This window comes from Hemitrygon akajei, chromosome 3 (genome assembly GCF_048418815.1).
Source record: "Hemitrygon akajei chromosome 3, sHemAka1.3, whole genome shotgun sequence".
Lineage (NCBI taxonomy): Eukaryota > Metazoa > Chordata > Chondrichthyes > Myliobatiformes > Dasyatidae > Hemitrygon > Hemitrygon akajei.
In genome coordinates this window covers 157,326,650-157,353,993 of record NC_133126.1, presented here as the reverse complement: position 1 = coordinate 157,353,993, position 27,344 = coordinate 157,326,650, and the positions used below count along the sequence as shown (strand labels likewise).

Genomic DNA, 27,344 nt, shown 5'->3' with positions numbered 1-27,344 from the left:
ATTCACTGCCTCCTCACCTTTGCTACTGGGGGGTGGGCAGATTCTCAAAAGCAAGCAATCAGTGAGTGGGTGGAATTTTAGCAAGCACTCTACTATTTACACTGTTGAAGTGCTGAACTGTATCACTGCAGGGAATGCAGCTATGAGAACTAACCTTATATCTTAACTAATTTCATTGGAATGTCTCATATAGAAGTTATGGTTCTAAAATTAATATAAAAGGCCAATTATCATATAAGCTTTAGGATTCCAATTTTAGAATTGAATTTAGAACAGCAACAGGGCGCCTTTCAGCAAGCCAATGCGTTACAAACATTAAAACCCCTAAAAAAGAGCAATGGCAATTTTAAGATTTTACAACCCGATTCAATATAACATAAAAATCACTATACGAGTTGGCACAATTAATATTTTATCAGCACACATTTCATTATAATTCATTGTTATCGTTGAGTAATAATATTTCACAAGCTTACCATTTTAAGAAATGTTTTAGATTGCATTTTCTGTGCAAGGTCTCAAGGAAGTCAACGTTTTAGGGACAGACTTTCTCCAAGTTAGGTCGCAATGTAAAAATTGGCAATCCAAAATGGTTGGCCCAATTTTGTAAGAACTAAAGTGTAAATTGTATGTTGGGGGTTTAAAACTCAGACTATACATACTTTGTGTGAACCTCCTGGCAATTCTACACTAGGGATATCTAATTACACGATTCCGCCCAGTAAAGTCAGGCTTTTATTTATGAAGTTTTGGAGAAGATCAAACAATAAAAATCAACGCTCCATCAATTTACCAGACCAATACATAACAGAAATGACGCTCAGTCTGACACACGATGTATAATGGGAATATTTAGCGTGAGCTATGATTGAAAGTAAATCAATTTTCTTTTTAAGTAGGACAACGTCGCTTTGTTAACGCCGCTGCTGAGCCCACTCGCACCACTCCCCAACATCCTCGGTAATCGGGCTCTCGTATTCGAAACGTGCTCCGAAGGCGGCAGAGACGAATTTAGCGTAAACTGTGGTTTTTGCTCGTGGGGAGAATTTTAATTGCGCCCTGTTAACCAAAGGATCAGTGTGCTTTGAATATTGTTGCATTGTAATCAAATATGAACTACAGGACTGTTTCTAAGAGCGAGAATTTATAGGAATATGTTCGCCATTCGTTAACGTAAATGAAAATATGACATCGGATCTCCGGTTTTCTATTCGACAGCCATATATTATTAAAGCGCTTCAATGCATTGACTGCAAAGGTAATTCCAATCTGTGCTGTGGCGCACATGAATGATACTGCAAAGAAACTAGAACCGGGACTGCTGCTACCCCATAACTACAAATCCCTCTATTGAATAAATTTCTTTGTTAAATTCCATAGACTGACACTATTTCAACTTTTACACGCTGCCGAGTAGATAACTTGAGGCCAGGGAAGGAAACCTGGGCGTCTCGTTGAGTCTGATTTAGGGGGCTACGAATAGTTCAAAGCATATTTTGACCATTTGGTCTGCGCGCACGGACAAATGCAGAATCGACTAATCGGACAGCACAAGTTGCAATGCCTTTGCTTGTCCGCAATGTCCCGTGAAATTTCTTTGCATATCGTTAGTGTTGGGAGAACCGCGGCTCCAACATGTTTGGCAGTCATCTGTATCCAGTGGATACGATTCCAGCCTAGTTTCGTCTTCCACAACCAGGCCGAAGAGGACGAAATTTAATTTCCAACGATACTGAACTATGATTGACAATCATGGGTGGTCGGGAGCAAAATTGGTTAACCTACTCTCTCCGCCGCTGGGCGCACTGATATAAACAACTTGGATTTTTAAACATTCTCCTCTAAATCTTCATGGGACAGGGAAGATTGAAGTTTTACAACAAGCCCACAGATAAAAAGGTCAGCAAAGTTTTTTTCCTATCTTCCGTCGCTAGAAGTTGCTAAATTGCTTGGTTTACCGTGGATTCTAACCGGGGCGATATAAAAAGAAATCGCGCACTTCCGAACTACAAGGTTCCAAAAACCAGGGTTTCTCCTTTCAGTCGCTACCTTATCTTGCTTAAAATTGCACCGACTGAACAATGGTGCGGTGTAGGGTACAGCTAGGCGGATCATACAAATGTGGCGGTCTCTATTGCTACAAACAGGCTAGTGGCCTCGACAGGAAAGACAAACTCCGGGGGGGGGGGGGGGGGGCTTTTATCTGCCAGGTATGGGCAGGTTTGGCCGACCGAGGGATCCGATCGCAACTTCTTAGATCCGCGCGCACACACACACACACACACACAAAGCTATGTTAGGACAAAGTCAAACCGCAATCCTCAAAATGCACATTCCCAGAATGTAGACCGATCGCAGCACTCTAGCCTAAAACAAAACTGCTCTGCGTACTTGGAATTTCACCCTGATTTGATTCATCCGAGAGTAAAATGCACAGTGCACGGCAATATAAACATTAACTATATGCACCATTCCTTGCAGAACTGGTGGGGAAAAAAAAGATACGGGAACACAGCAAATGCGAAGTAATGAACTCGAACTTTATGGAGCAACTGTTTCCATATGAACTACACGTCCATGACAGGATGCCTTGCTTTGCGTTGATGGGATTACTTGTAAAGCTTAAGGAAAAATATCAGGATCGCTCTGTTTTCCTATTAGATGGGCTCGGAGACTTGCATGTAGCTGCCGCGATCTTGATGCCTTCTCCATCCCCTGCATAAATCCGAATGAAATAGCTGCGTTTCATCAAATGTTAGCTTAACAGGATCGCTGAAAGAGACACAGGCTGTCCTACCTTCAACAGCCATCGTTAGCGGGAAGAAGAAGTACAAAAGCACCGAGATATCCATAATGTTAACGTTGGTTACTTTCCCTCTCCTAGGCTCGTCTTATTCCAGTGCTGAGCTCACACTGCTCTCTCGATCGCTCTGGCACTCCGTCAGGAGTGAATGAGTGCGGCTGCTGGGAACGTCATTGGCTGTCAGTCAGAAATCCCTCCGCCCACAAATTTAGGGATTCGGAGCAGAGCGGGAGAGGCCGATCCCAGGCCTGGAGAGCGTGCTCTGAGCGCCCCCTGCTGGCCGCCGCTGCCACCGGCAGCACCCGAGCTGGTCACGGACAGGAGCTCTTTAACCAAAAAAACCCTGCAGGGCTTCTTCACCCGGTTTTATTGATTTACTATTCATAATCTCTGAAGGTCATACAGATATTGCTGATTTCTTGATTGCAGCACAGTGTATAAAACGTATTGACAAATAGGTCATTACACGGGGATAGTGGTAATTTGTTTATCGATCTCGTCCGTCATGTTGGCATCTCAGCATGTATGGAATCTCCAAAACCCATTAGCTGCTTCGCCAGTTTGTCACATCGCTTCTCTAAAGCGTTAGACCATTTATTCAAATAATATATATATATATGTATAGGTCTCGAGACATCAAAATAAGGCCACGTGAATTTCTGATATATATATATATATATATATAAAATATGATTGCATATATTGTTGACAACAGACCTGAAAGCCAAAGCTTGTGATTACTGTAAAATACAAAAGTGCCCCTTAAACAAAGAACGCACATCTGTTCAGGTGCAAAACAGACTTTCGGGTCTTTGACGCTTAGTTTAATTATAAGTCTTTAATAATGGAGTCACCGCAGAAGAAAACTGAGCATGAATTGAAAAAAAATACTTTTTTTAAGCTGTTCAGTACTTTAGCCTGGCTGGAATATTTTGCGTCTGTTACTGTCTTCCCAACTAAGTTACGTATTAAGAATATTATTTTCTCGGTGGAGAACCACTTTGGCAGCTAAACTTCTCCCTTTGCCGGGGAGGAAGTTTATTTTAGTAGAATTTAATGTCCATTAATCGAAGCAATGGTTGCCTGTGATATTCCCAGGAATTATGTAATACAATTGCAATTCATTTAAAAAGGGCAGCAGGAAACGCACACATCTCATTGCTCAGATAACAATGATCCTTTCGGATTTCTGAAGCTACTTGGTTTTGAAACATTCGGGGACCAGCGCCGGACTGCTGGTTTACTTCTGCATAATGGCTCTGCGAAACATGTTGATTCACGTCCGAGTTCGGATCCATAGGACCCTTTACCGAGTTCCAGTTATCCGATTCTGCCGTTGCTCCCTTGCGTGTTGAGCGTTTGTGTGTTCGCGCGCGTTTGCTGGACGAAGGCAAACCAGCTCCACAGAAATCTTAATCACGATTTGGTAAGTCTCAGCATTTTCCGATGTGCCAAGTTCCTTGTAAATTGCCAACAAGCCCTTTGCAAATGGACGAAATGCTATCACTGAAGGCTAATTACATTACTCGTCATTACTGAATGCAATGAATATTCACAAAAAATACAAGAACCTTTAATTGCAATCTCTAAATAATATAACCGTCTGAGTAATAAGGGATTCATGTCCATAAAATTGGGACAGTACTGAACGTAACTCTTGGAGTATGACACTGAGTCTGAAGATTGACAGGTAGAAAAATACTTTTAACGCGTTAGAACTTAAAACAAATATCAGCGCTGTCAGTACAACGATGTTGTAGCAGAAAGAAACGTTTTATTCTGTAATTAACAAATGGGAGTTTATAGAAATAATAAAGATGGAAATTTAGGTTTAAAAGTGATTGGTTAATGGGCTCCATACTTAAGTGCAATCGGCTGAATAAACAACTTAGAGCAACTTCCACTTTATCAATTTATTGAGCATTGATAACACAGCATTGACCTCGTCAATCCCTGATACTTAACAGAATTACTAACAAAAATCACGTCATTCTCATCCCAATATATTCCATCTAAGCTTTGTATGCAATATGCATCCCGCGCATCATTTCGGGAATGTTTTCCCCCCCTTCTTATAAAGCCCTGAAAACAAGCCGGGTGTTCTTTTACAAGTCACACAACTGACGCTCAATCCGAATATAACTGTCTTACATTATGTAGAAACCTCCATAGGTCACCACGCACAAACTGCTGAAGGAACTCAGGCAGCATATGAGGAGTGGAAATAATAGGTTAGCCCACGTTTGGTTTCTTCTGTGGGATATTTTTAACTTCAAACATACATTTGCAGAACAACTACCAGAATTCTACAAAGTCTGACTTCAACACCGAAGCTGCGATGTTAGTGTGAAGTCTTAAAGGTCAAGACTACTGCAGTTTCTGAGTTTGTACTAAAAAAGGTCATTCCTTTTATTTAAACCCCCTGTATATAAGGCAATGCAGTGCACAGCTCTCTCCATTGTTTACTGTACTTCGCGCAATTGAGAAAATCTAAAAGTGGGCTCCCTCATTCATTTTCTCTACTGTTGCTCAGGAATCAAATACGCCGGGGAAAGTCCCAAGCTCGAAGCTTGAGAGTGTCAAGGCATTTCCAGAGATTTTCAGCATTATAAGGCCTTTTTTAGGTTTTGACTTAATCTGTCGAATTATCACTTTATGTTCTGGTGGAAATTAACTTTTCCTCTAAGTGATTAAAGCAAGAAACAGAGTTTGCTATTGAAATCATGTTTCAGACATTCAAGCAGCAGAAGACTTTAAAAGTATTTTTTTTAAAAAAAGGCATGAAGTTTGTTGTGCGAACACGAGGAAATCTGCAGATGCTGGAAATTCAAACAACAACACACACACAATGCTGGTAAAACACAGCAGGCCAGGCAGCATCGACAGTGCTTCTCCCTATAAATGCTGCCTGGCCTGCTGTGTTCCACCAGCATTTTGTGTGTGTTGTTTGTAGTTTGTTGTCCCTCGTTGCAGAAACGATCCTCCTAGGAGGAGTGGGGGATGGGGAAGGGGGTGTGGGGGTGGTGACAAAGCTTAAAGAGACGCTGACAAGGGCTAAAAGAAATTGCACGAACAGTAGAAATCTTTCTGAGTACCATTTTCACCACAGGTATGACATTATGAACATGCAGGTAGACATAATAGCTCGGTTAAGTATTAGCAATATCATTATGCAACTTTATATTTCCATTAGGAATTGCTCATATTATCGGTTTTTTTTCTGCGAATACCTTTAATTGTGAACTACTAGATCGATTAACTATAAATATTAGATGCGAAATAATGCAAGTAATATAGTGTTTTTTTTTTCTTTATCTTTAATATACATTATTCTGTACGAAACTAATTCAGAAGATTGAGTATACCGTGGAATTCCATATAGGGGGAGTTTTTAAATTATATTCCTTATCCAGTGACATCATGTCTTTTGGTGATTGTGACTTCTCTGATTCTGGGAATGAACCAGACAGGTGAGCAAAACACTACAAAATACTCGTCACCTGGAAGTACGTGAGTCACGAACACCGAGCCTCATCAAATCTCAGACCGTAATAAACAATTTTGCCTCCTTCAACTTTAGCAGAATTTCAATACCTGAAAGGCACCGAAAACAATAATTGGTAATAAACTTTAATAAACTTTCCTGCTGAAAAATGCACTAGCTTACAGGTTGCAAAACTAAACTGCGTATGCCAAACCTCACGTTATGTCGATGAATAATGTTTGTAATATAGCGAAACGATCAGTTCCCTTTCTTGTCAGTGCACTTCAACGTAACTTTACATCAGTTGTCGTCCCGTATAATGTATGAATAACTTTGAACTTCGGCAAAAAGTGTTATTATTACAAACTAGGAGGGTGGCATCGCTCTGTAGCCCAACAATCAGCACCCGAACCTATCTCTCTCTGTGTCCCTCTCCCTCACCCCACTCCCCTCTCTCTCTCCCCTCCCGCTCCCCCTCTCTCTCGCTCCCTGGCCTGTCACTCGTCTCTCTCCCTCCCTGCTCTCTCTCTCTGCCCTCCCCTTCTCTCTCTCTCTCTCTCTCTCTCATCTCTCTCTCTCTCCTCTCTCTCTCTCTCCTCTCTCTCTCTCTCCTCTCTCTCTCTCTCTCTCTCTCTCTCTCTCTCTCTCTCATCTCTCTCTCTCTCTCTCTCTCTCTCCTCTCCCTCTCTCTCTCTCTCTCTCTCACACCACACACACACACACAAACTCGGCATACATGCCACACGTCGAATTTTTTAAACAGGTGTAAACACGGCGTGTTTTTGCATAGGAAGACAGCGAAGCCACAAACAAAACGATTGTAACAAAGGTTAACATGTAATCACCCAAAACAACCTCGGCGGTTCAACCTGAATGGCGTGTTTATACGTAAATACGCCGACAAATATCAGTTGAGAGCAGAGAAAGAGCCCACTCAGGCTCTCCAGCTAACCCCTAACAAGATCATAGTTGATATGATTATAAGCCATTTTTGCATTCCATTTACCCACATTAATTTTTTCATCCCCCTGCATTAACCAATATCTATCCAACAACCTTCCCAAAAAAGCCTCATATCTGGATTAAATTTGTAATCTCATATTTTAGAACAATGAACACTAGTCCTTGATTCTTCCGCAGAAATCTCCACCAACCCCATATCCAGGCTACCAAGCACTCTGAGGATCCAGTATGTTCTAGTTAATGGATTCTCTTTATTTCTAAATTTCGGCAAATGCAAGCCGAACCTGCCCAATCATTCCTTATAAAACAAGGTTCCCCTTCCTGGATTAAACAGAGAAAATGATGGAACAACTCAATAGATCTGGCAGCTCCTGCAAAAAGAGAAGCTGTTAATCGTTCTTGTCAAATACCCTACATCAGAACCGAGAACTAAAGGAGGTCAATTAGTCTGAATAGCAGAGAAGATGGGAAAAGGCCTCTTTAACTGTTAACCGTTTCTCTTTCTACAGATACTGCCTGACCTGCTGAGCTTTTCTAACATTTCCTGTTTTTATTTCAAATTACTTGCTTCAGTTTTATTGTTTGATCCCAAAATCCAGGTATTAGTCTAGTAAATCTTCTCTGAACAGTTCCCAATGCAGCAAACTTCCTCCTTTAATAAGAAAACTATATTTGTACACAATACTCCTGTTGTGGTCTCAGAAATGCCATTCAAAACTGCCTGAGTTAGTATTCATTTCCTCCAACACTTAGCAATAACATTTTGTTGATTGTCATAATTAATTTCTGTACCTGCCCTCTAATATTTTGCAAATCATGTTCTAAGATATCCTGATCCTTCTACATGTCAGAGCTCAACAATCTCTCATCATTTAGATAATATGCTTTATTATGTTTTCCCTGGCAAAATGAACAATTTCTTATGTTCCCACAGTATAATCTATCTGGCAGATCATTGCCAGCTCACTTTACCCTCCTTACAACCACTAGGTGGTTGCTTGAAATGGGGAAGTCAGACATATATTTTGCTATTTGTGTTTTTTCCTTCTATGTTCCCTACGCCACATTCAGCAAGTAAGTAAATAGGCCATTCATTAACTCGGAGTTATCTTGTCCAAAATTTTATAAAGGATATGAATGAAAAACCGATGGCTTGATCTGTCAGAGGTGAACAGGAGGATGTGAATTGAATCAGGATAATTTGATAAGTGGCTGAATCCCAGGACAAGGTGGTGTCAGCAACAACCTTTATATTTTTAAAACGGAATACTCCATTCAATGGAAAGTGAAAAAAAAAAGTTAAAATGCTGCCCGCTTCCAGCAAAGTGGGTTGTCCAGAGGCTGCACGTGTTAACGCTTTAACTGACTGTCTAATTTTTCGTTCAGCCGCTTCTGTTCCTTGTCTTGGGAAAATAAACCTTTCGTTCATGACCACCATGTGCTCATCGGGTATTCCCAGATCGGATGACGGGCAACAGGATTATAGTGGCCAACTATTGATTAGCTAGCTTCAGGCAGATATAAATTTGCAGGAATCGGGGAGAGGTTGGACATCAAAGCAACTTTGCGCTTGTTTTTTTCTCCCGCTCCTGAAACCAGGATCAGAAGGTTTCAGTATTGAGAATTTCCTCTCAAGCACCCAAAACTACAAATACCAAACACTACAAAGAGTAAGTTTAAAAGGCAATCGAAATTGAAGGGGCAGGTTGATTTAGTGTGTGGATTAAATGGAAGGGGTTGAATGTGGCTCCTTTTCCCGCAGTCAACAGTTTAATGATGAGTAATTCTTATTTCTTCTAGTTGTATATAATAAAGTGAACGTAACAAGTTCATCATACACAACTAAAGTATTAACAATTAGATTTCACAGCCATCAGATTGCCCAAACATAGTAACATTCCCTTTCAATACTGAGAGTTAAATCGTTGTTACATGTGTAAGTAAAAATGTGGCATACAGCCCGCCGCGAAATAAGCAAATATCCGGGTGTATTTCTCATGGCGCTATGGGGGAGATGTGTACTAGACCATAGTTCTGATAGATTATTCACTGCTAAGTGGCTCTGAGCCACAACTTAAAATGTTCTCACTTTTGTGTGTACGGGAATCTGACGAACAAATTTGGATGATAACATATGAGTCATCATTAGTAACTCGTACCCTGTCCGTATAACAAGGACTACAGAATAAAAGATTCAGGGAAGGCTGGTTCTGCAGCATGATGTCAACGCATTTTCTGTCTGTGCCCCGAAGCCGGTCGAGGCTGGGGAAGGAACGCCACTTCAATGCTAAGCCTCTTACGCCACCTAACGTGTTGAATAATAACCGACGCTCTCCAAAATAAAAAAAAATGCGAGTAATAAGTAAAAATTACTCTAAAATATGACCTATTGTTTTCACACAAGACAAACATCAGTAGGCCTGAACTTGGGCGCAATTCTATGGTTTCAATCTCGTCCCCCAACTTTTTCACGAATGTAACGAGTCAGCTAACTGCCGCGCTGCGAGGGCGCCTGCAGGAAATTTCCTCCGAATTGGCCATGTGTGGAGCTGGTCTCAGAATGGGTTTAATGTGGGCATTGTGTGTCTGCGCGGGGGCTGGTGGATGGGGGTGGGGTGGGAGGTGGTTACAGCAATGAGCGTTTCCGTTATTTTTATTTACAATGCCAGTCATTCACAACTTTGAAGATTGAACGGCGAGAGCCGACATCCAGGACTGTGGCGAGAGACCGTCCATTCGCCCTCACCTTGGCCTGTCCACCGCTTGAGGACGTCCAGGCTCGGTTTCGGAAGCTTGGCTTTGTACCCGTTAGGGGAAAGATGACTCCAAGTACACTGTGTGCTTAGTGAATGAATGTGAAAAGAGTAAGAGGGCAGCTGAGCACTGCCATTGCTCTGCACGTGTCTTCAACGGGAGCTGCAACATAAACACATTAAACATTTTTTCGGAATTTCCTTTCTTTCTACTCAAAAGATCATAAGACATAGGAGCAGGATTAGGCCATTCAGCCCATCGAGTCTGCTCCGCCATTTCATCATGACTGATCCCAGATCCCACTCAATCCCATACACCTACTTTCTCGCCATATCATGTGATGCCCTGACCAATCAGTAAATTATCAACCTCCGTCTCTAATATACCCAGGGACTTGGCCTCCACTGCTCTCTGTGGCAGAGCATTTCACAAGACTCACTACTCTCTGGGGAAAAAAATCCTCCTTACCTCCATTCTGAAAGGACATCCCTCAATATTGAGGCTGTGCCCTGTAATTCTGGATAGCCCCACCATGGGTAACATCTTCTCCACATCCACCCTATCTAATCCTTTCAACATTCGGTAGGTTTCAATGAGATTCCAGCACATTCTTTTAAATTCCAGTGAGTACAGGCCTAAAGCTGCCAAACAACTCCTCATATGTTAACCCCTTCATTCCTAGAATCATCTTTGTGAACTTCCTGTGGACTCTCCTCAATGACAACACATCCTTTCTGAGAAATGGGGCCCAAAACTGTTGACAATACTCTAAGTGCAACGTGTGTGGTGTCTTATAATGGCTCAGCATTATCTCCTTGCTTTTATATTCTATTTTACTCCCATTGAAATAAATGCCAACATTGCATTTGCCTTCTTTACCACAGTCTACACCTGTAACTTAACCTACTGGGAGTCTTTACGAGGACTCCTAAGTCCCTCTGCGCCTCTGATGTTTGAACCTTCACCCCATTTAGATAATAGCCCGCACTATTGTTCCTTTTACCAAAATGCATTATCACACATTTCCCAACACTGTATTCCATCTGTTGTGTTTTCTTGCCTATTCTTCCAATTTGTCTAAGTCCCGCTGCAATCGCATTGCTTCCTCAGCACTACCAACCCCTCCACCTATCTTCGTATCATGCATAAACTTTGCCACAAAACTATCAATTCCATTATCCAAATCATTGACAATGTGAGAAGTAGCAGCCCCAGTACTAACCCCTGAGGAACACCACTGGTCACTGGCAGCCAGCCAGAAAAGGTGCCCTTTATTCCCACACTTTGCTTCCTGCCTGTATGCCATTCCTCTGGCCATGCCAGTATCTTTCCTGTAACACCATAGGATTTTATCTTGATATGCAGTCTCATGTGTGGCTCCTTATCAAATGCCCTTGGAAAATTCAAGAAAATGACATCCACAACCTCTACTTTGTCCACCCTGCTTGTTACCTCTTCGATGAACTCTAACAGATTTGTCAGGCAAGATTTCTCCGTACAGAAACCATGTTGACTTTGACTTATTTCACCATTAGTCTCCAAACACCCCAAAACCACATTCTTAATGATAGACTCCAACACTTTCCCAACCACTGAGGTTAGGCTAACTGGTCTATAACTTCCCTTCTTTTGTCTTCCTCCCTTCTTAAAGAGTGGAGTGACAATTGCAATCTTCCAGTTCTTCGGGACCATGTCAGAATCAAGTGATCCTTGAAAGATCATGACCAATGCATTCGTTATCTCTTCAGCAAGCTCTCTCAGTCCACATGGTCCAGGTGACTTATCCACCTTAAGATCTTTGAGTTTGCCTAACACTTTTTCCTTTGTGATAGCAATGGCACTCACTCTTGCTCCCTGACACTCACAGACCTCTGAAACACTGCTGGTGTCTTCCACAGTGAAGACAGATGCAAAGTACCCATCAAGTTCATCTACCATTTCTTTGTCCCCCATTACTACCTCACAAGCATCATTTTCCAGTAGTCCAATATCAACTCTCACCTCCCTTTTACCCTTTATATAACTGAAAAAACTTTTAGTATCCTGCTTTATATTATTGGTTAGATTGTCCTCGTATTTCACCTTTTCCCTTCTTATAGCTTTTTTCAGTTGTCTTTTGTTGGATTTTAAAAGCTTCCCAATCATCAAACTTAGCTCTCACTTTTGCTACCTTATATGTCTTTTCCTTGGCTTTTATGTACTCAGATCATATCACACATTTTTTTAAACAAACATTTAATAGTTAAGCTTACAGGTTGAGATGAACTATCTTTTACATAGATCTATATAAGACCATAAAATATAGGAGCAGAATTAGGCTATTTGGCCCATTGGGTCTGCTCTACCATAACATCAAAGCGGATTTATTATCATTCTCAACCCCATTCTCCTGCCTTCTCCCTGTAACCTCTGACATCCTGATTAATCAAGAACCAGTCAACCTCTGCCTTAAATACACCCAATGACTTGGCATGCACAGCCATCTGTGGAATGAATTCCACAGATTCACCACACACTGCTAAAAAGATTTTTCCTCATTTCTGTTCTAAATAGACATTCCTCAATTCTGAGGCTGTGCTCTCTGGTCCTAAACTGTCCCACTATATGAAACATCCTCTCCATACCCACTCTGTCATATTTGATATATTTCAATGAGAGCCCCCTTCGTTCTTCTAAACTATGGTGAGTAAAGGCCCAGAGCTATCAAACACTCCTCACACATTAACACTTTAATTCTTTGGATAATTCTTGTGAATCTCCTCCAAACCTTCCCAATGCCAGTGCAGATTTTCTTAAATGAAGGGTCCAAAACTGCTCACAATACTCCAAGTGTGGTTTGACCAATGTCTTATAAAGCCTCAGCTTTGCATCTTTGCTTTTGTATTCTAGTCCTCTTGAAATGAATACTAACATTGCATTTTTATTTCTTATCATTGACTTAACTTGCAAGTTGACCCTTTTGTGAATCCTGCACAAGGACTCTCAAGTTCTTTTGAACCACTGATTGTTCAATATTCTCCCCATGTAGAAAATAGCCTACACCTTTAATCTTGCTACCAAACACATTATTGCAGCTGCCAATTTTATTACCCATTCTCTTAATTTGTCTAAGTCCTTCTGCAGACACCCTGCTTCCTCAACACTACCCGCACTTCTACCTATCTTTGTATTGTCCCTAAACGTGGTACAAAGCCATTAATTGCATCATCCAAATCATTGACATATAATGTAAATAAAAGCGGTCCCAACACCAACCCCTGCAGGACATCACTAGTCACTGGCAGCCAATCAGAAAAGGTCTCCTTTATTCCCACTCTTTACCTCCTGCCAGTCAGCCAATCTTGTATGCATGCTAGTATGATTCCTGTTATACCATGGGCTCTTATCTTATAAAGCAGCTTCACGTGCAGCACCTTGTCAAAGATCTTCTGAAAATCCAAACAAACAACATCCACTGACTCTCCTTGTCTATCCTGCCCGTTATTTCCTTAAAGAATTCCAACAGATTTATCTGGCAAGATTTTCCTGTTTAGAAAACCATCCTGACTTGGGGCTATTTTATCATATGCCTCCAAGTACCCTGAAACCTCATCCTTAATAATCGACTCCAACATCTTTCCAACCACTGAAGTTAGGCTAACTGGCCTATAATTTCCTTTCTTCTGCCACCCCCCCCCCCCCCCTTCTTAAAGAGTTGATTGACATTTGCAATTTTCTAGTCTCAGGAAACATTCCAGAATCTAGTAATTCTTGAAAGATCATTACTAGTGCCTCCACAGAGGGAGAAGAAATTATTGGGGGGAAAAGTATCAAATAGAACATGGAATTCTGATAGGAAAGACAATTGTTAACTACTAAATAGAAGTATTTAAGAGAACTAAGAAACTGTAAGTTATAAAATACAGTTTGAGTGTCCCTTATCCGAAATACTTGGAGCCAGGAGAAGTGTTTTAGATTTTGGATATTTTATGAATTTGGAATATATAATGAGATAGCTTGGGATCATCATCATTTCTAATCTGAATTTACTAGTAAGCAGTCTTTGTTTTACACTTGTTCATCGCACATGTGTATTTAACAGTAAAAATTATTACATTGCATTAATATAATGAAAATATAATGTGTGTGGGGCAACAAAGCAGCCTCAGGAGAATACCTGAATCAGCTGTTGAACATCAACAAACAATGGCAGGCATTCAGTCCCCATCTACAATGCCATGTTTTCATTAAAAGGTTACAGTACACCGGATTTGTATATTACTTTGTTTGTGGTTTTATGTAATGTATAAAAGCAATCAGGATTCTATCCTTGTTCTGGTGTTAGATTTTCATCAGCGATGCTTAAAAATTAGATGACATTAAGTAAGTTATAAAAACAATCAGTATCGTAGACTTCTTCTAATACAAGATCTTTGTGATCAGCAGACACTTTAAGAATTTAATGTTGTGCTTTTTCTGAAATTTCTGCAACCAGCCTGCTGAATATTCACAATTACCTTAAATTTTCAGTTCGTCATGTTAGATCTTTGCTTGTTTCTCGATCGATGTACCATTAAGCGGCATATGTTCACTTCGACACTCATGATACACGATCGAGATCTTCATTTTTCGCTTTATGCAGTGTTTTTCTATTTTTCATTAACCTGTTCATTACTTTTGTGAGGTCACTTCTCAGAACTGTCTGTGGTGTGGGGAGACCTGTGCATCGCCTGGGAACCTTCCCAGCGAATTATGGAATTTTCCTCTTATAAAGTCATGTCAGAGCTAAAAAAAAACAGATTTTGAAGGTTTTCGGATTTTAGAATTTTGGATAAGGGGTACTCAACTTGTATTTTGTAGAAAGGTATACTTTCATCTCACTGAGAAGTCATTTTCAGATGATAGGGCAGTTGTATTAACTTAAGCTGATCTATTGCCAGAAATTTGTCTGTGAGCTTCTTTTGCCCCCACCCCTCTCACAAGCCCCCATCACTATTCCCACCTGAAATACATTTCAAATCTTATTCATTGAACATGATCCATTAAACCCTATTTAAATATTTGCAAATGCATGGCAGCAAAAATAAAAATGACAAATTCTGGAGATACTCAACAAATCAGGCAGCATATGTGTAAGAGAAGCAAAGTTAAGGTTTCACTTGTACATGATGTTGATGTTGCTAAAATGAGAAGGCTTAAATTCAAGATGTTCCACATTTTTTTCAAATCATTGTTAAATACATTTCAGATTCGAGCATTGGTCATTATGATGTAAAACGAGGTCATATTTTGATGTTTATAAGACTAAATCATAGCTCCAAATACTGTTTACTACTTATTTAACTTTTATGTTAACTAATCTCGTTCTAGGTACAAGACAATGACACTTTTCATATTTTCTTCTTAATTTAAACTTAATATCAAGGAAAGAAGCATGTTTGGGATAAAATAAGTGATTGCTCAATACCGATTGACAAAAAACTCATACATGAAGCTCTCAGTCCTTTACACTGATGAGAACTCTGAATTCAGACACTTTGGAATGAAGTAACCTGTCAATAGAATGGATTTTGCTCATTCTGAATCCACTAACAGACCAGTTATTACTAATGTGGAACCAATATGACAAACACTGAACAGTTGCAGAATCTGTGGTGCAACTTCACCCACTTTGGTCTGGATTAAATTCAACAGAAGCAGCCAAAACACTAGTCTGTCACTACAATGTTTTTTTTGCAAAACTGAAGTAAAGGTGTTAAAATGTTTCAAGCTAATCTTCCTTGAATAATTATGTTTTTTCTGCGGATGAAATAAATCCAACAGGTGAAATGTTAAAAGTTACTGTTTGGATACTGATAAAGTTTGGAACATTTTTCTTTTTAGTCTGATGAAATCAGCAGAAGTATTGATTCTCTCACTGAAGCACAAAAGAGGGTGGAACTTACATTCAACATCTAAAAATCAAAGGTCATCTACCATCCCACTCTACTGCACAACACAGTAGCATAACAGTTTGCATGATGCTATTACAGCTCGGGGTATCGGAGTTTAGAGTTCAATTCCAGCATCCTCTGTAAGCAAGTTTGTTCATTCCTTCCCGTATGCAAATGGGTTTCCAGTTTCCTTCCATAGTCCAAAGACACACCAGTTAGTAGGTTAATTAGGTCATTGTAAATTGTCCCGTGATTAGGCTAGGGCTAAGTCAGTGGGTCGCTGAGTGGTGCAGATCGAAGAGCCTGTACCTTGCTGTATCTCTAAGTAAAATAAAATGAACAACTCCTTCTGACAAAAAGGGTTCATGTCTAGATCCTAAAGAATGTGGACTATATTCAATATCTTGGTATCCAATTCTGAGCAAAGACAGATGTCAACAATGTAATATACCACCTCCCTCAGTGTACCTGCATAGCCTTTGAATGATTGAAGATAAGAGTGTTAGGTTCCATGAACACCCAGAGTTAAGAAGGTGTGTTCCTGATGGTACTGAAAACCTTGACTCCAATAGGCAGAGTCAGTTAGAAGTCCAGAGTTAATGGCAGAAGGAGCATCCCTCCTCCCAAAGTACCCATCCTGCTAAGTACCTCCTGACCCATCAGTGTCAAAATCTTCAAGCCACTCAATGGCCTCATCGGTTACTGCTGAATCGATAGAGCTGGGGTCAAACTTGGTTCCAAGAAGAGGTAAGACTGAAGCAAACAAGCAATGGACCTAAGTTATGCAATATTTAATAACTATGCATATTGTCCAGTTTTGAACTGAACTCTAGGCATGTTTTATTAGTCATTCCTATTAATGCAATTTTAATATACTGCACGGAAAGTCACCCGTTGACCAAAAGTGAACAATATGGTGCTACAGTGTAAAAACAAGGGCATTTCAATCATTTGGATAATATTTTCTTTTCATCATTGACAACATATTCTGTATTTTAATGAGCTAAAGGCAAACTGTGAAGGCCCTATGATCCATAGTCATATCTTAGTTCTCACTATGATTAATAAATAGGGAAACACATAACCCCCCGCAACCAAATTCAACATAATTGAATAAAATTAATTTAAGGCAATATTTTCATTCAAGCAGTTGACACACTTGTATTAAATTATATTATTGATGCTGTTACTTCAATGAAATGTTAAGGAAGAAATAAAGAAAATTTATATGGAAAGATTATTATGCATCGTTTGACCTAATCGTTGGCCACTTTTCAGTTATTTCTTTTCCACCTTCACCACTGGTGCCCTAGTGGTCTGATTTCTCCAATGTGTTTTTCAACATGCCTGTTTGGTCCTAAACTCACCAGCTCAACGGCAACAATCGGAGTCCAACATCAAGCCCTCTATTCACAGCCGCGTGGGGTGGGGGTGGGGGGGTAATGTTGTTGTAGTGTTACTGTTGTTGATTTTTTATTCTGTGAGAACATGTTGGGCATGGTATGTTGGTGCCGGAATGTGTGGTGACATTTGAGGGCTGCCCCCAGCACATCCTTCAGTCATGTTGGTTGTTAATGCAAACACCGCATTTCACTGTATGTTTCAATGTATATGTGATAAATAAATGAATCTGAAATCTGAATTGTGCCACTCATCCAAAACAAGGGATTAAAGTTGTCTAGGGGCTGGACAACTGAGCTTATTAAATATTTGTGAATTGTTAAAAACCAATAACACTGAGAAAGCTAAGACCATAAAACCATATGGCCATAAGAGATAGGAGCAGAATTAGGCCATTGGGCCCACTGAGTCAGCTCCACCAGTTCATCGTGGCTAATCCATTTTCCCTCTGAATCCCGTTCACCTGCCTTCTCGCTGTAACCTTTCATGCCCTGACTAATCACGAACCGATCAACCTCCAACTTAAATATACCCAATGACCTGGCCTCCACAGCTGCCCATGGCGATGAATTCCACAGATTCACCACCCTCTGACTAAAGAAAGTCCTCTTCATCTGCATTCTAAATGGATATCCTTCAGTTCTGGGGCTGTGGCCTCTTGTCCTAGATTCCCCACCACAGGAAACATCTTCTGTCTAGGCCTTTCAATATTCAATATTTTTCAATGAGATCCCCCCATGAATATCATGACATTGCCCTTTTGAAATATGTTTTCTATCCCTCGCAGTAGTTTGTAGCCCACATCCTGGCTACTGTTCTGAGGTCCGTATATAACTCCAGTCAGGGTCTTTTTATCCTTGCAGTTTCTTAACTCTACTTACCAAGATTCCACATCTTCCCATCCTATGCCACCTCTGTCTAAGGATTTGATTTCTTTTAGCAACAGAGCCACCCTACTCCCTCTTCCTACCAGTCTGTCCTTTCAATACAATGTGTATCCTTGGAAGTTAAGCTCCCAACTAAGATTTTCTTTCAGCTATCGCTCAGTGATATCCTCAACATCATACCTACAAATCTCTAACACTGCTACAAGATCATCTTCCTTATTCCATATACTGTGTGCATTTATATATAACACCTTCAGTCCGGTATTCATCGCCCTTTTTGATTTTGACCCCATATTATACTGCAGCTCATCCCACTGACTGCAATTTTGCCCTATCATCTGCCTGTCCTTCCTGACAGTCTCACTATACACTATATCTGGTTGTATACCAATTACCCCACACTCAGGCCTAATCATTCTAGTTTCCATTCCCCCACTCACCGCCAAATTAGTTTTAGCCCTCCCCAGCAGCTCTGTCATACCGGCGCACAACTGGTCTCCCTTGGGTCCAGGTATAACCTATTCACCTGTCCATTTTGTGTAGTTCATACCTTTTCCAGAAGAGATCCCAGTGATCCAGAAATCTGAAATCTGCCCCTTGCACCAATTCCTCAGCCATTCATTCATCATTCACCTGCCAAATCAAACCTATTCTTATACTCACTGGCACATGACACCGGCAGCAATCCAGAGGTTACTATCCTGAAGGTCCTGCTATTCAGCTTTCTACTTAACTCCCTAATTTCGCCTCTCAGGACCTCCTCCATTTTGCCAAGTTCATTGGTGCCAATGTGTACTAAGGCTTCTGGCTGCTCACCCTCCTTCTTTAGAATGCCATGGACCCAATCTGAGATATCCCTGACCCTGGACCTGGGAGGCAACATACATTCTAGGTGTCCCTTTCACATCCACAGGATCATTGGGGGTTGTGGGAATTCATGATGGTTCCTCCATGTTTTGATGTCAAAGCAAGCATAAAAGGAATTGCGTTCACATGGAATTGAAGCCCTGCTGTTGTCCCTGTCACTTGATTTTACTTTATAAGAGGTGATAGCAATCAAGCACCGTCACAATGGTCAGGCATCCTTCATTGATCCAAGTTTAGTCCGGAATTGCCACTTCACCCGTGAGATGGATTTCCGAAGATCGTACCTGGACCTCTTGTAACTTTCCTGGCACCTGACTTGAATGCTACTGATCAGGCCCTCAGCAGATTGTGGATCTCATGGTTCATCCAGGGCTTCTGGTTGGGGAAAACTCTGAACAATTTTGTGGGGGCACAAGGGCACAACTACAAATGTTTTTCTGAAGTCCATGACAGTCGTGGTGTATTAATTCAGATCACCAGTTGAGTCCTTGAACACCCCCAATCCACCAACTCGAAGTGATCCCATAGCCACTCTGCCTCCCACGACCATCAGGTCAGATTGGTACATCAGTAGAGATAGAAAGCTGGGTAAAGAACATGAGGATAGAGAATGCATTGGGGTTGTCGCCTGTAGTAATAAGGTTAGGGAGCCCACAGGACAGGCAGAAAAGTTCTACTTTAGAGAGGATCCATGTGGTTAAGGTGTTGGACTAGCGATCTGAAGGTCGTGAGTTTGAGACCCAGCCGAGGCAGCGTGTTGTGTCCTTGAGCAAGGCACTTAACCACACTGCTCCAGTCCACCCAGCTGAAAATGGGTACTGGCAAAATGCTGGGGGATAACCTCGCGATAGACTGGTGTCCTATCGGGGGGTGGGGGGGGAGTCTCGTACTCTCAGTCGCTTCACCCCATGGAAACCGGCATAAGCACCAGCCTGATGAGCCTGTAAGGCTCGGATCCAGTTGATTCCTAGACTGACCCAAGACACACACATGTACACACCTCCTTTAAGTTACACAGAAGCAGGCTTCATGTGGGATGGCAAAGCCTACTTCCCTAGGCTATGCTTGTGCATTAAAAATTATGGAAGTGGGATCCAGGCAACAATGCTTGTAGCCATTGCAAGCATATGGGACTCTCCATGTATTGGTGTGTCTGATAAACAGAGAACAGAAAACAAAAATCATAGACTTAGTGCAGCTTGGATGCGATAAATTCTGTCTGTCACTAAAATTGGATTGTAAGTAAATGCGGCACTAGGCAATCTATTTTCTAGGACATGCTCTCAAGCATGAGATTCAGACAGCACTTTGATTTTTTAAACTCATTTTAAATCCTTCAGAGCTTCCAAATCAGCTGAGTAATGGGCTTTGGTAAGGTGATACTACATAGGAAGAGAGAGGAAATCAGGGGTATGAGAAATTATTTTGTTCAAGTCTCAATATTTTGCAGGGTTAACTAATTTAAGTTTAACAGAAGTAGTCTCGTTTGATCTCTCTGTTGGTTATGGCTAGAATTAACTTCTATCTGAGCAAGGACCTGGACACACTACAATTTGCCTACCACTGCAATAGGTCTACCTGAAGCTTTCCACTCTGCTTTGGAGCACCCAGACTAGCACAAAACATAGGTTAGGGTAGTGCTTATGGATTACAGCTCAGCATTCAACAACATTGTTTCATCAGTACTTTGAACCAAGTCAGTGTAATCAGTAGTAACATCTTCTCCTTGCTGACCTTAAGGACAAGTGCTTAGTCCACCGCTCTACTCTCTCTGCAGTCATAACTGTGAGACTGAGCACAGCTCAAATACCACCAGTGAATTTGTGAATGACACCACCGTTAAAAGGGATATTAGCTTTATTTGTCACATGTATGTTGAAGTATCAAAATGCAGTGAAATGCATGATTTGTGTCATTGTCTGTGGTGTGCTGAGGGCAGGCACAAGTGTCACCGCGCTTCCAGTGCCAACACAGCAGGCCCACAGCTTACTAACCTAACCCATATCTCCTTTTGGAATGTCAGAGGAAATTGGAGCACCCAGAGGAAACCCACACGTTAACAGGGAGAACATACAAAACCTTTACAGACAACAGTGTGAAATTAGCCCTGGTCTTCTGATTGCAGGCTCTGTAAAGCATTACATTAGCAGCTGAGGTGTCGTGCTACCCTTGTTGGCAGTTTCTCTATCGACAATGAGGAGACTTACAGGAGTGAGGTAGATCAGCTGGTTGAGTGCTGTCACAATAACAAACTCACACTCAATGTCACCAAGACTAGGAAACCAATTGTGGACTACAGGAAGGGGAAGTCAGGAAAATACACACCAGTATTCATGGAGGGGTAGGCAGTAGAAAGAGTGAGCAGCTTTAACTTCCTGGGCATTAACATCTCAGAGGATCTATGATGGGCTAAACACAGGTGGTTCTACATCATTAAGAGTTTGAGGAGATTTGGCTCTTGCAAACTTCTACAGAGGTAAGATGGAGAGCATTCTGACTGGTTGCATCACCATCTGGCACAGAGACTCCTATGCACAGGATAACAAGAGATTGTAGAGGGTCATAGGTTCAACCAACTCACCCCTCCCCGCCAAATTATTTTAGATGATCAGCTTGATGCAAATTCCCTTATAAAGTTGTTAAAGCAATATTTCTTCAAGAGGTGGTGACTCAAGAAGGAATCTAACCATTTGGAACATGCCCTTTTGTCATCACTACCATCAGGGAGGAGGTACAAGAGTGTGAGGACCTACACTCATGATTTAGAAACAGCTTCTTCTACTCTGCCATCAGATTGCTGAATGGTCCATGAACACTACCTCTATATTTGACCTTTTTTTCCATTTTAATTTATCTTTGTAACTTTTTATGTCTATGCACCGAACTGCTGCCACAAATCAACAGCTTCCACATCATATGTCAGTGATGATAAATCTGATTCTGATAGTAATCTCATCTGATATTTTTCATGACTTCATTTTATCATCTTTACTTTGGGGAACATTAAGAATCAATCACATAATATAGAACCAGAATCAATGTGGGCAAAATTGGGCACGATGACAAATTGCCTTCTTTCTTTCAACAATATTTGGTAGTTATCTTTGTTTTTCTGACTCCAACCCTCAATATCCAGATAAACTCACAAGGCTTCTGTTAGTGCAACCACAACCACTAATTTGTCCTTCATACAATTAGTTCTGTCAGACTAGAGAATTGTTGGATTTCCTAATTACTTCAGTTTTCCTTCCTCCTTGTATCTTACAATGGAATGTTCTGCATTTATGTGGCCACTTTCAATGATGTGGAGAATTCTTTTCTGGCATGGAACTTCCAATATAATCATGAATACAGACACCGAGCTCCACGGATTTGGTTTTATTTTGCAGAGGCTGATATCTGAAATATTATTCTTAACAACTTAAAAAAGGGATTTTGTATCAAGTGGAATCTAAAATAATACCAGAGAACACAAAATGGCTGGAAAAAGAAAAGGGATTGATTGGAATGCTCTATTAAATTTACTCATATCCAAACTTCTCATACCCTGTTTTCATTTTATTTTACAGTTCTTCAGATTTACAAAATGCAGATGATTGAAGCATGTAGCTTTGATTTGCTCCTCCCCTCACCATGACCAATCCCTTATGTCTCTCTTCTTCAACATTATCCTGCCTGGACAGATAATGGGGATATCAGCTGGAGGAAGTGGAGCAGAAGACACGTTGCCAATCAGGCTGACACTTCGTAGACCCCAGCTCATTTATTGGCACTTTACCAGCCGCAGCAATCAGCTTTGCTGCAGGATCTGTGGACATTTCTGGAGACAAGGCAAGGTGAAGATTAAACTTGGTGGCAACTGCCGTGTTCTGCTTCTGAAGATTCTGGAGGCCTTCTATTCTTGAAGAAATGTCTGTGGTAGAGGTAGGCTTTCCTGGAAGCCTGAACAATCTGTAAAGCAATACAAATGAAGTTTGGCTCTAAAACAGCACTTGGGCTTTATCTGGAGCTAGCGACCATTCAATCATCACTTTCCTGTTAACATCTGTGGAGCCACCCATAATGTAGAATTTGATCATCTGTGATTCAGTTTCAACTGTAAACAGAATTAAAATCCCAACCTGTTTCAGTATTTCTGCAGCAACTTCCATTAGCTACAACCTTTGGGGAGCATTTAATAGAAACAGTAGGAGATGCTGCCAGATAACAGATGGTACTGTGGCACAGCTAGCAGAACTGCTGCCTTACAGTTCCAGAATCCCAGGTTCAATCTCAACCATTGGTGCTGTGAACAATTTGTACATTCTTCATGTGACTCTCCAGGTTTCTTCCAGATCCTCTGGTTTCCTCACACATTCCAAAAGGAAACTTGGCCACAGTGATTTCCCCAAGTGTGTAGGTGAGTGACAGAATCTGAGGGGGACCAGATGGGAATGAGAAAGTGGGCACTGTGGTAGTGTAGCAGTTAGCACAATGCTATTACAGCTCGGGGTGTCAGAGTTCAGAGCTCAGTTCTGATGTCACCTGTAAGGAGTCTGTATATCCTCCACAGAAATGTGTGGGTCATCTCCAGATGCTCCAATTCCACCCCGCCCCACCTATAGACCAAAGCTCTTGCTGGTTAGTAGCTTAATTAGACGTTGTAAATTGTCCCATGATTAGGATAGGGTTAAAGCATGTCTCAAAGGTTTGAAAGAGCCTATTCCATGCTGTAACTCTAAATAAATAAGAATGGCTTAGAGCAGCACAAAAAAAAAGGGTGTTTGTTGGGTGCCATGGATTAAAGATCCTTCATAAGTAGACAGATCCAGATTAAGACATATGATTTCCTGGTAGATTGGATTAAAAATCAGATTGGCCATAGAAGTCAGAGGATAGTGTTGAACGACTGTTTCTCTGACTGAATATCTGTGACCAAAGATGGCCCTTAAGGAAAAGTGTTGGGACCCCTGTTGGGGTAATATATATAAATTATACGAATGAAAATGTATATGGACTGATTATTAACTTTGCAGATAACTCAATGAGTTGCTGGCATTGAGAAGAAACTTGTCAAGGGATGCAACTGGATATAGATCAAGTCACACAAAATGCTGAAGGAACCCAGCAGACCAGGCAGCATCAATGGAAAAAAAGTACTGTACTTTTCTTTCCCATAGATGTTGCCTGGCCTGCTGAGTTCCTCCAGCATTTTGTGTGTGGTGCTCAGATTTCCAGAATCTGCAGATTTTCTCTGATTTGAATATAGATCAATTGGAGATATAGGTGGAGAAATAGAAGTTGTTTAATCCAGACAAATGTAATGTGTTGCAGTTTGACAGATCAATTGTCAAGGAAGGTATATGAATGACCCTTGGGAGCATTGATATACTGAGGGATCTTTGTGTGCTAGTCCATAGCTTTCTGAAAGTGACAACGCAAGTAGATAGGGTGGTAAAGAAGACATATAGCCTGCTTACCTTCATTATCATGGCACTGAGTATATAGTCAGGAGGTCATGGTGCAGCTATATAAAACTTCGGTTAGATCACATCTGGAATATTGTGTGCAGTTCCAGTCATGACGTTATAGGAAGGATGTGGTTGAGGACGCAGAAGAGGTTCACCAAGATGTCGCCTGGATTACTGTAAGAGTAGGTTGAATAAACTTGGACCGTTTTCTCTGGAGTGCCGGAGGCTGAGGAGGGACCTAATGTAAATCTGTAAAATTATGAGAGATAGAGGGTAGTTAAAATGAGATTTCTTCAGCAAGTTTTTAAAAAGTAGGTGACTGGGGCACTTTCTGACACTTGGGTGGTGGAAGCAGATGTGACAGTGACACCTAAGAGGCATTAGCCAGGTATCTAAACATTCTGGGAATGGAGGGGTATGGATCATGTGGGATTAATTGAACTTGACATTACAGATGGCACAGATAGAGTGAGTTGAAAGGCGTGTTCCTGTTCAGTGCTGCTCTAAGTTCATAACTGATCTCTGGATAGTTAGCCGAGGTTACTGCATTACAAGTTTGCTTATTTAACTGCCGTGCTACCATAGTTGAAATGTTCTGTATTCTAAGGGTAGCAGGGGATTTGTGCATGAAAACTTGTAGCTATCTTCATCTACTCAGAGAGCCTAGCTTGTGATGTAAGTGTTCATTTCCATTAATCTTTTATGCTTAACATCATCCAGGATATCTAGTTATGGATTCACCAAGAGACTGATGCATTTACTAATGGCAGTGCTAAACTTGGTTTTCTTCAAAAGTTACCCATTTGTCGCTATTTATATGCCCATTGTCGAAAGAAAATTAAAATTAACATGGTATGAACTGAGCAGAAAGCAAGTGGTGTTAAAACTGCTGAAACATCCAGAAATAAGAGCTCACAGTTTACAAACCTCTTAACATAAAGAGCCTTTTAAACTCCATTCCAATTTTTATTAAAATACAGGATTTTTTTAGATCATTCCATGTAATGCTGCACAACACAGTGAGTCCGTATATTGATTCTGGAAAGGCCTGATGTTAAGAGCAGTCAGGGCAAATTAATCATATGTTTTACCAAGGAAAAAGAACAAAGCTGAAAGGCAGTTTTTACAAAACAATGAGAGGAAGATCTAAGGTTGTAAATTGAATGCATTGTATTCAGTCACCCACACATACACTACACAGGGACAGAATACAAAATGAAGATTTGTATTCATGTGTAGGCAGCACCTTATGTTTCAAATTTTTCCTATTCTCTTTCAGCTGGAAGCTGATTTGCTGCCTGTTCTGACTCTGAAGGGGTACATTCTTCACAGCTGTCCACCTACAAATGCTACAGTCACCACACAACCATCTGGCAGCTTAGACATATGCCACTGTAGTCATCAGCTTCCTTTCTAACACCAGTTTTGTTCAGCAGCTGAAGAACACAATAGAAACCACAAGAAATAACTGGAACGTGGCTTGGCAATATCGACACTGTTTGCATTTTTTGCTATTTTTTTTTACAAACTTTGCCATTTGAATGAAAAATTCCCCAAATATTCATTGTATCAGTGATCAGAGAGCCCTGGCCCTTTCAAATTAAACAGTGGAAGCAGCTCTGCATCATAGTCATTATTAATGAGAAGCAACCCTGTTGTAAAAATGGTTGACCTATTCTTTTAAATAATGTCTCTATATTGCTGAGAAATAATTATTAAGTCTGTTATAACAAAGGTTAAAAACCGTGATATGTAATATCTATATAAAATAGATGTTATGGTTAATTATTCTACTTCTCTGTTTTAATATTTCTCATTAATTTGTATCTAAGAAGTAGCTACTTTAAATACAAAGAATTCCTAGATCAAAGAACTAAAATATTGGTACAATTAGCACACTAGAAACTGCTTTCTATATTCTTAGAGCCAAATTTTGAATTTTGAATATAACATAACTCAATAGCTTCAAAATAAAAATATAATCTACTCAAAATTACTTAATTCTATACAATAGAAATCTTGACTGAATCTGATCAGACATCGGTGATAGATAATGCATTTCACACAATGCTTCAGACGGATTCCCCTTAACTCATTAAACATGAATTTAGTAAATTTTCTGTTAGCTGCATTTCCTCTCACACTGACAGTGAGAACTCTTTTGTAAATACACAAGGATGTGGAATTTGGTAGTACCAGGTGTGATGATTTGCATGTGTAACTTTGAGGTGTGATGATGGACCTCTCTGTAAGGATCTTTTCAAGATGGATTTGTAGCTGTTGTGTGCTAACAGCTCCTCATTATAGTTTCATTCTTCAACCTCTTTCTGGCAAGTAAAAACACAGGAAACTACTCATTCAGCAATTTACAGCATGCATGCGCTCCATTAACTCCTTGAGAACTACATTTCCTTTGAAGCCTGTTTCCTGCAGAAGGTTACCAGCCATCAATCAAAACATATTTTCTGCAACATCACAGGTTGTGAAAAAACGAAAGTGTTTAATTAATAATCAATCTTTGTAGAGCCAAAGCAATGTAGACAGAAAAGGAGAGAGAATCCGAATCTGACACCAAGTACAATAGCACAATGTAAATGCCTTTCAGCACCCGAGTCTCTGCCATCTTTGAGTGATTTAAGATGCAAGACCTTCAAGAGGCAATGATTGTATATAGATAATTGATTAAGTGTGTCCATATCAAAACTGAATAATTTTATAAGCATGATTTGCTTCCTAAATTCATGAAAACCAAAGTAGCGTACCTGTTAGCGCAACGTTATTACAGCTTAGGGTGTTGGAAGTTCAGCGTTCAATTCTCTGGCG

The 27,344-nt window shown here is 40.6% G+C and overlaps 1 protein-coding gene and 1 long non-coding RNA gene across 7 annotated transcripts in view; one reads left to right on the top strand and one right to left on the bottom strand.

Annotated features, from left to right (window-relative positions):
* Positions 1-2,954, bottom strand: part of LOC140725546 (ephrin type-B receptor 3-like) — an 88,883-nt gene extending 85,929 nt beyond the window's left edge. For all 5 annotated transcript variants that reach the window (XM_073041147.1, XM_073041149.1, XM_073041148.1 and 2 more), the window contains exon 1: positions 2,798-2,954. In XM_073041147.1, the coding sequence (XP_072897248.1) occupies positions 2,798-2,852 (55 nt within the window). In that variant the 5' untranslated portion in view covers positions 2,853-2,954. The remainder of the gene's footprint in view (positions 1-2,797) is intronic.
* On the top strand, positions 1,304-26,767 carry LOC140725547 (uncharacterized). Of its 2 annotated transcripts, none has more exons than XR_012098371.1 (3): positions 1,304-1,899; positions 22,641-23,470; positions 25,801-26,767. It is a non-coding gene; the product is annotated as an uncharacterized lncRNA (long non-coding RNA). The 2 variants fall into 2 exon arrangements; XR_012098372.1 differs by lacking the exon at positions 1,304-1,899 and adding an exon at positions 3,772-4,229.
* Positions 26,768-27,344: the final 577 nt, after the last annotated feature.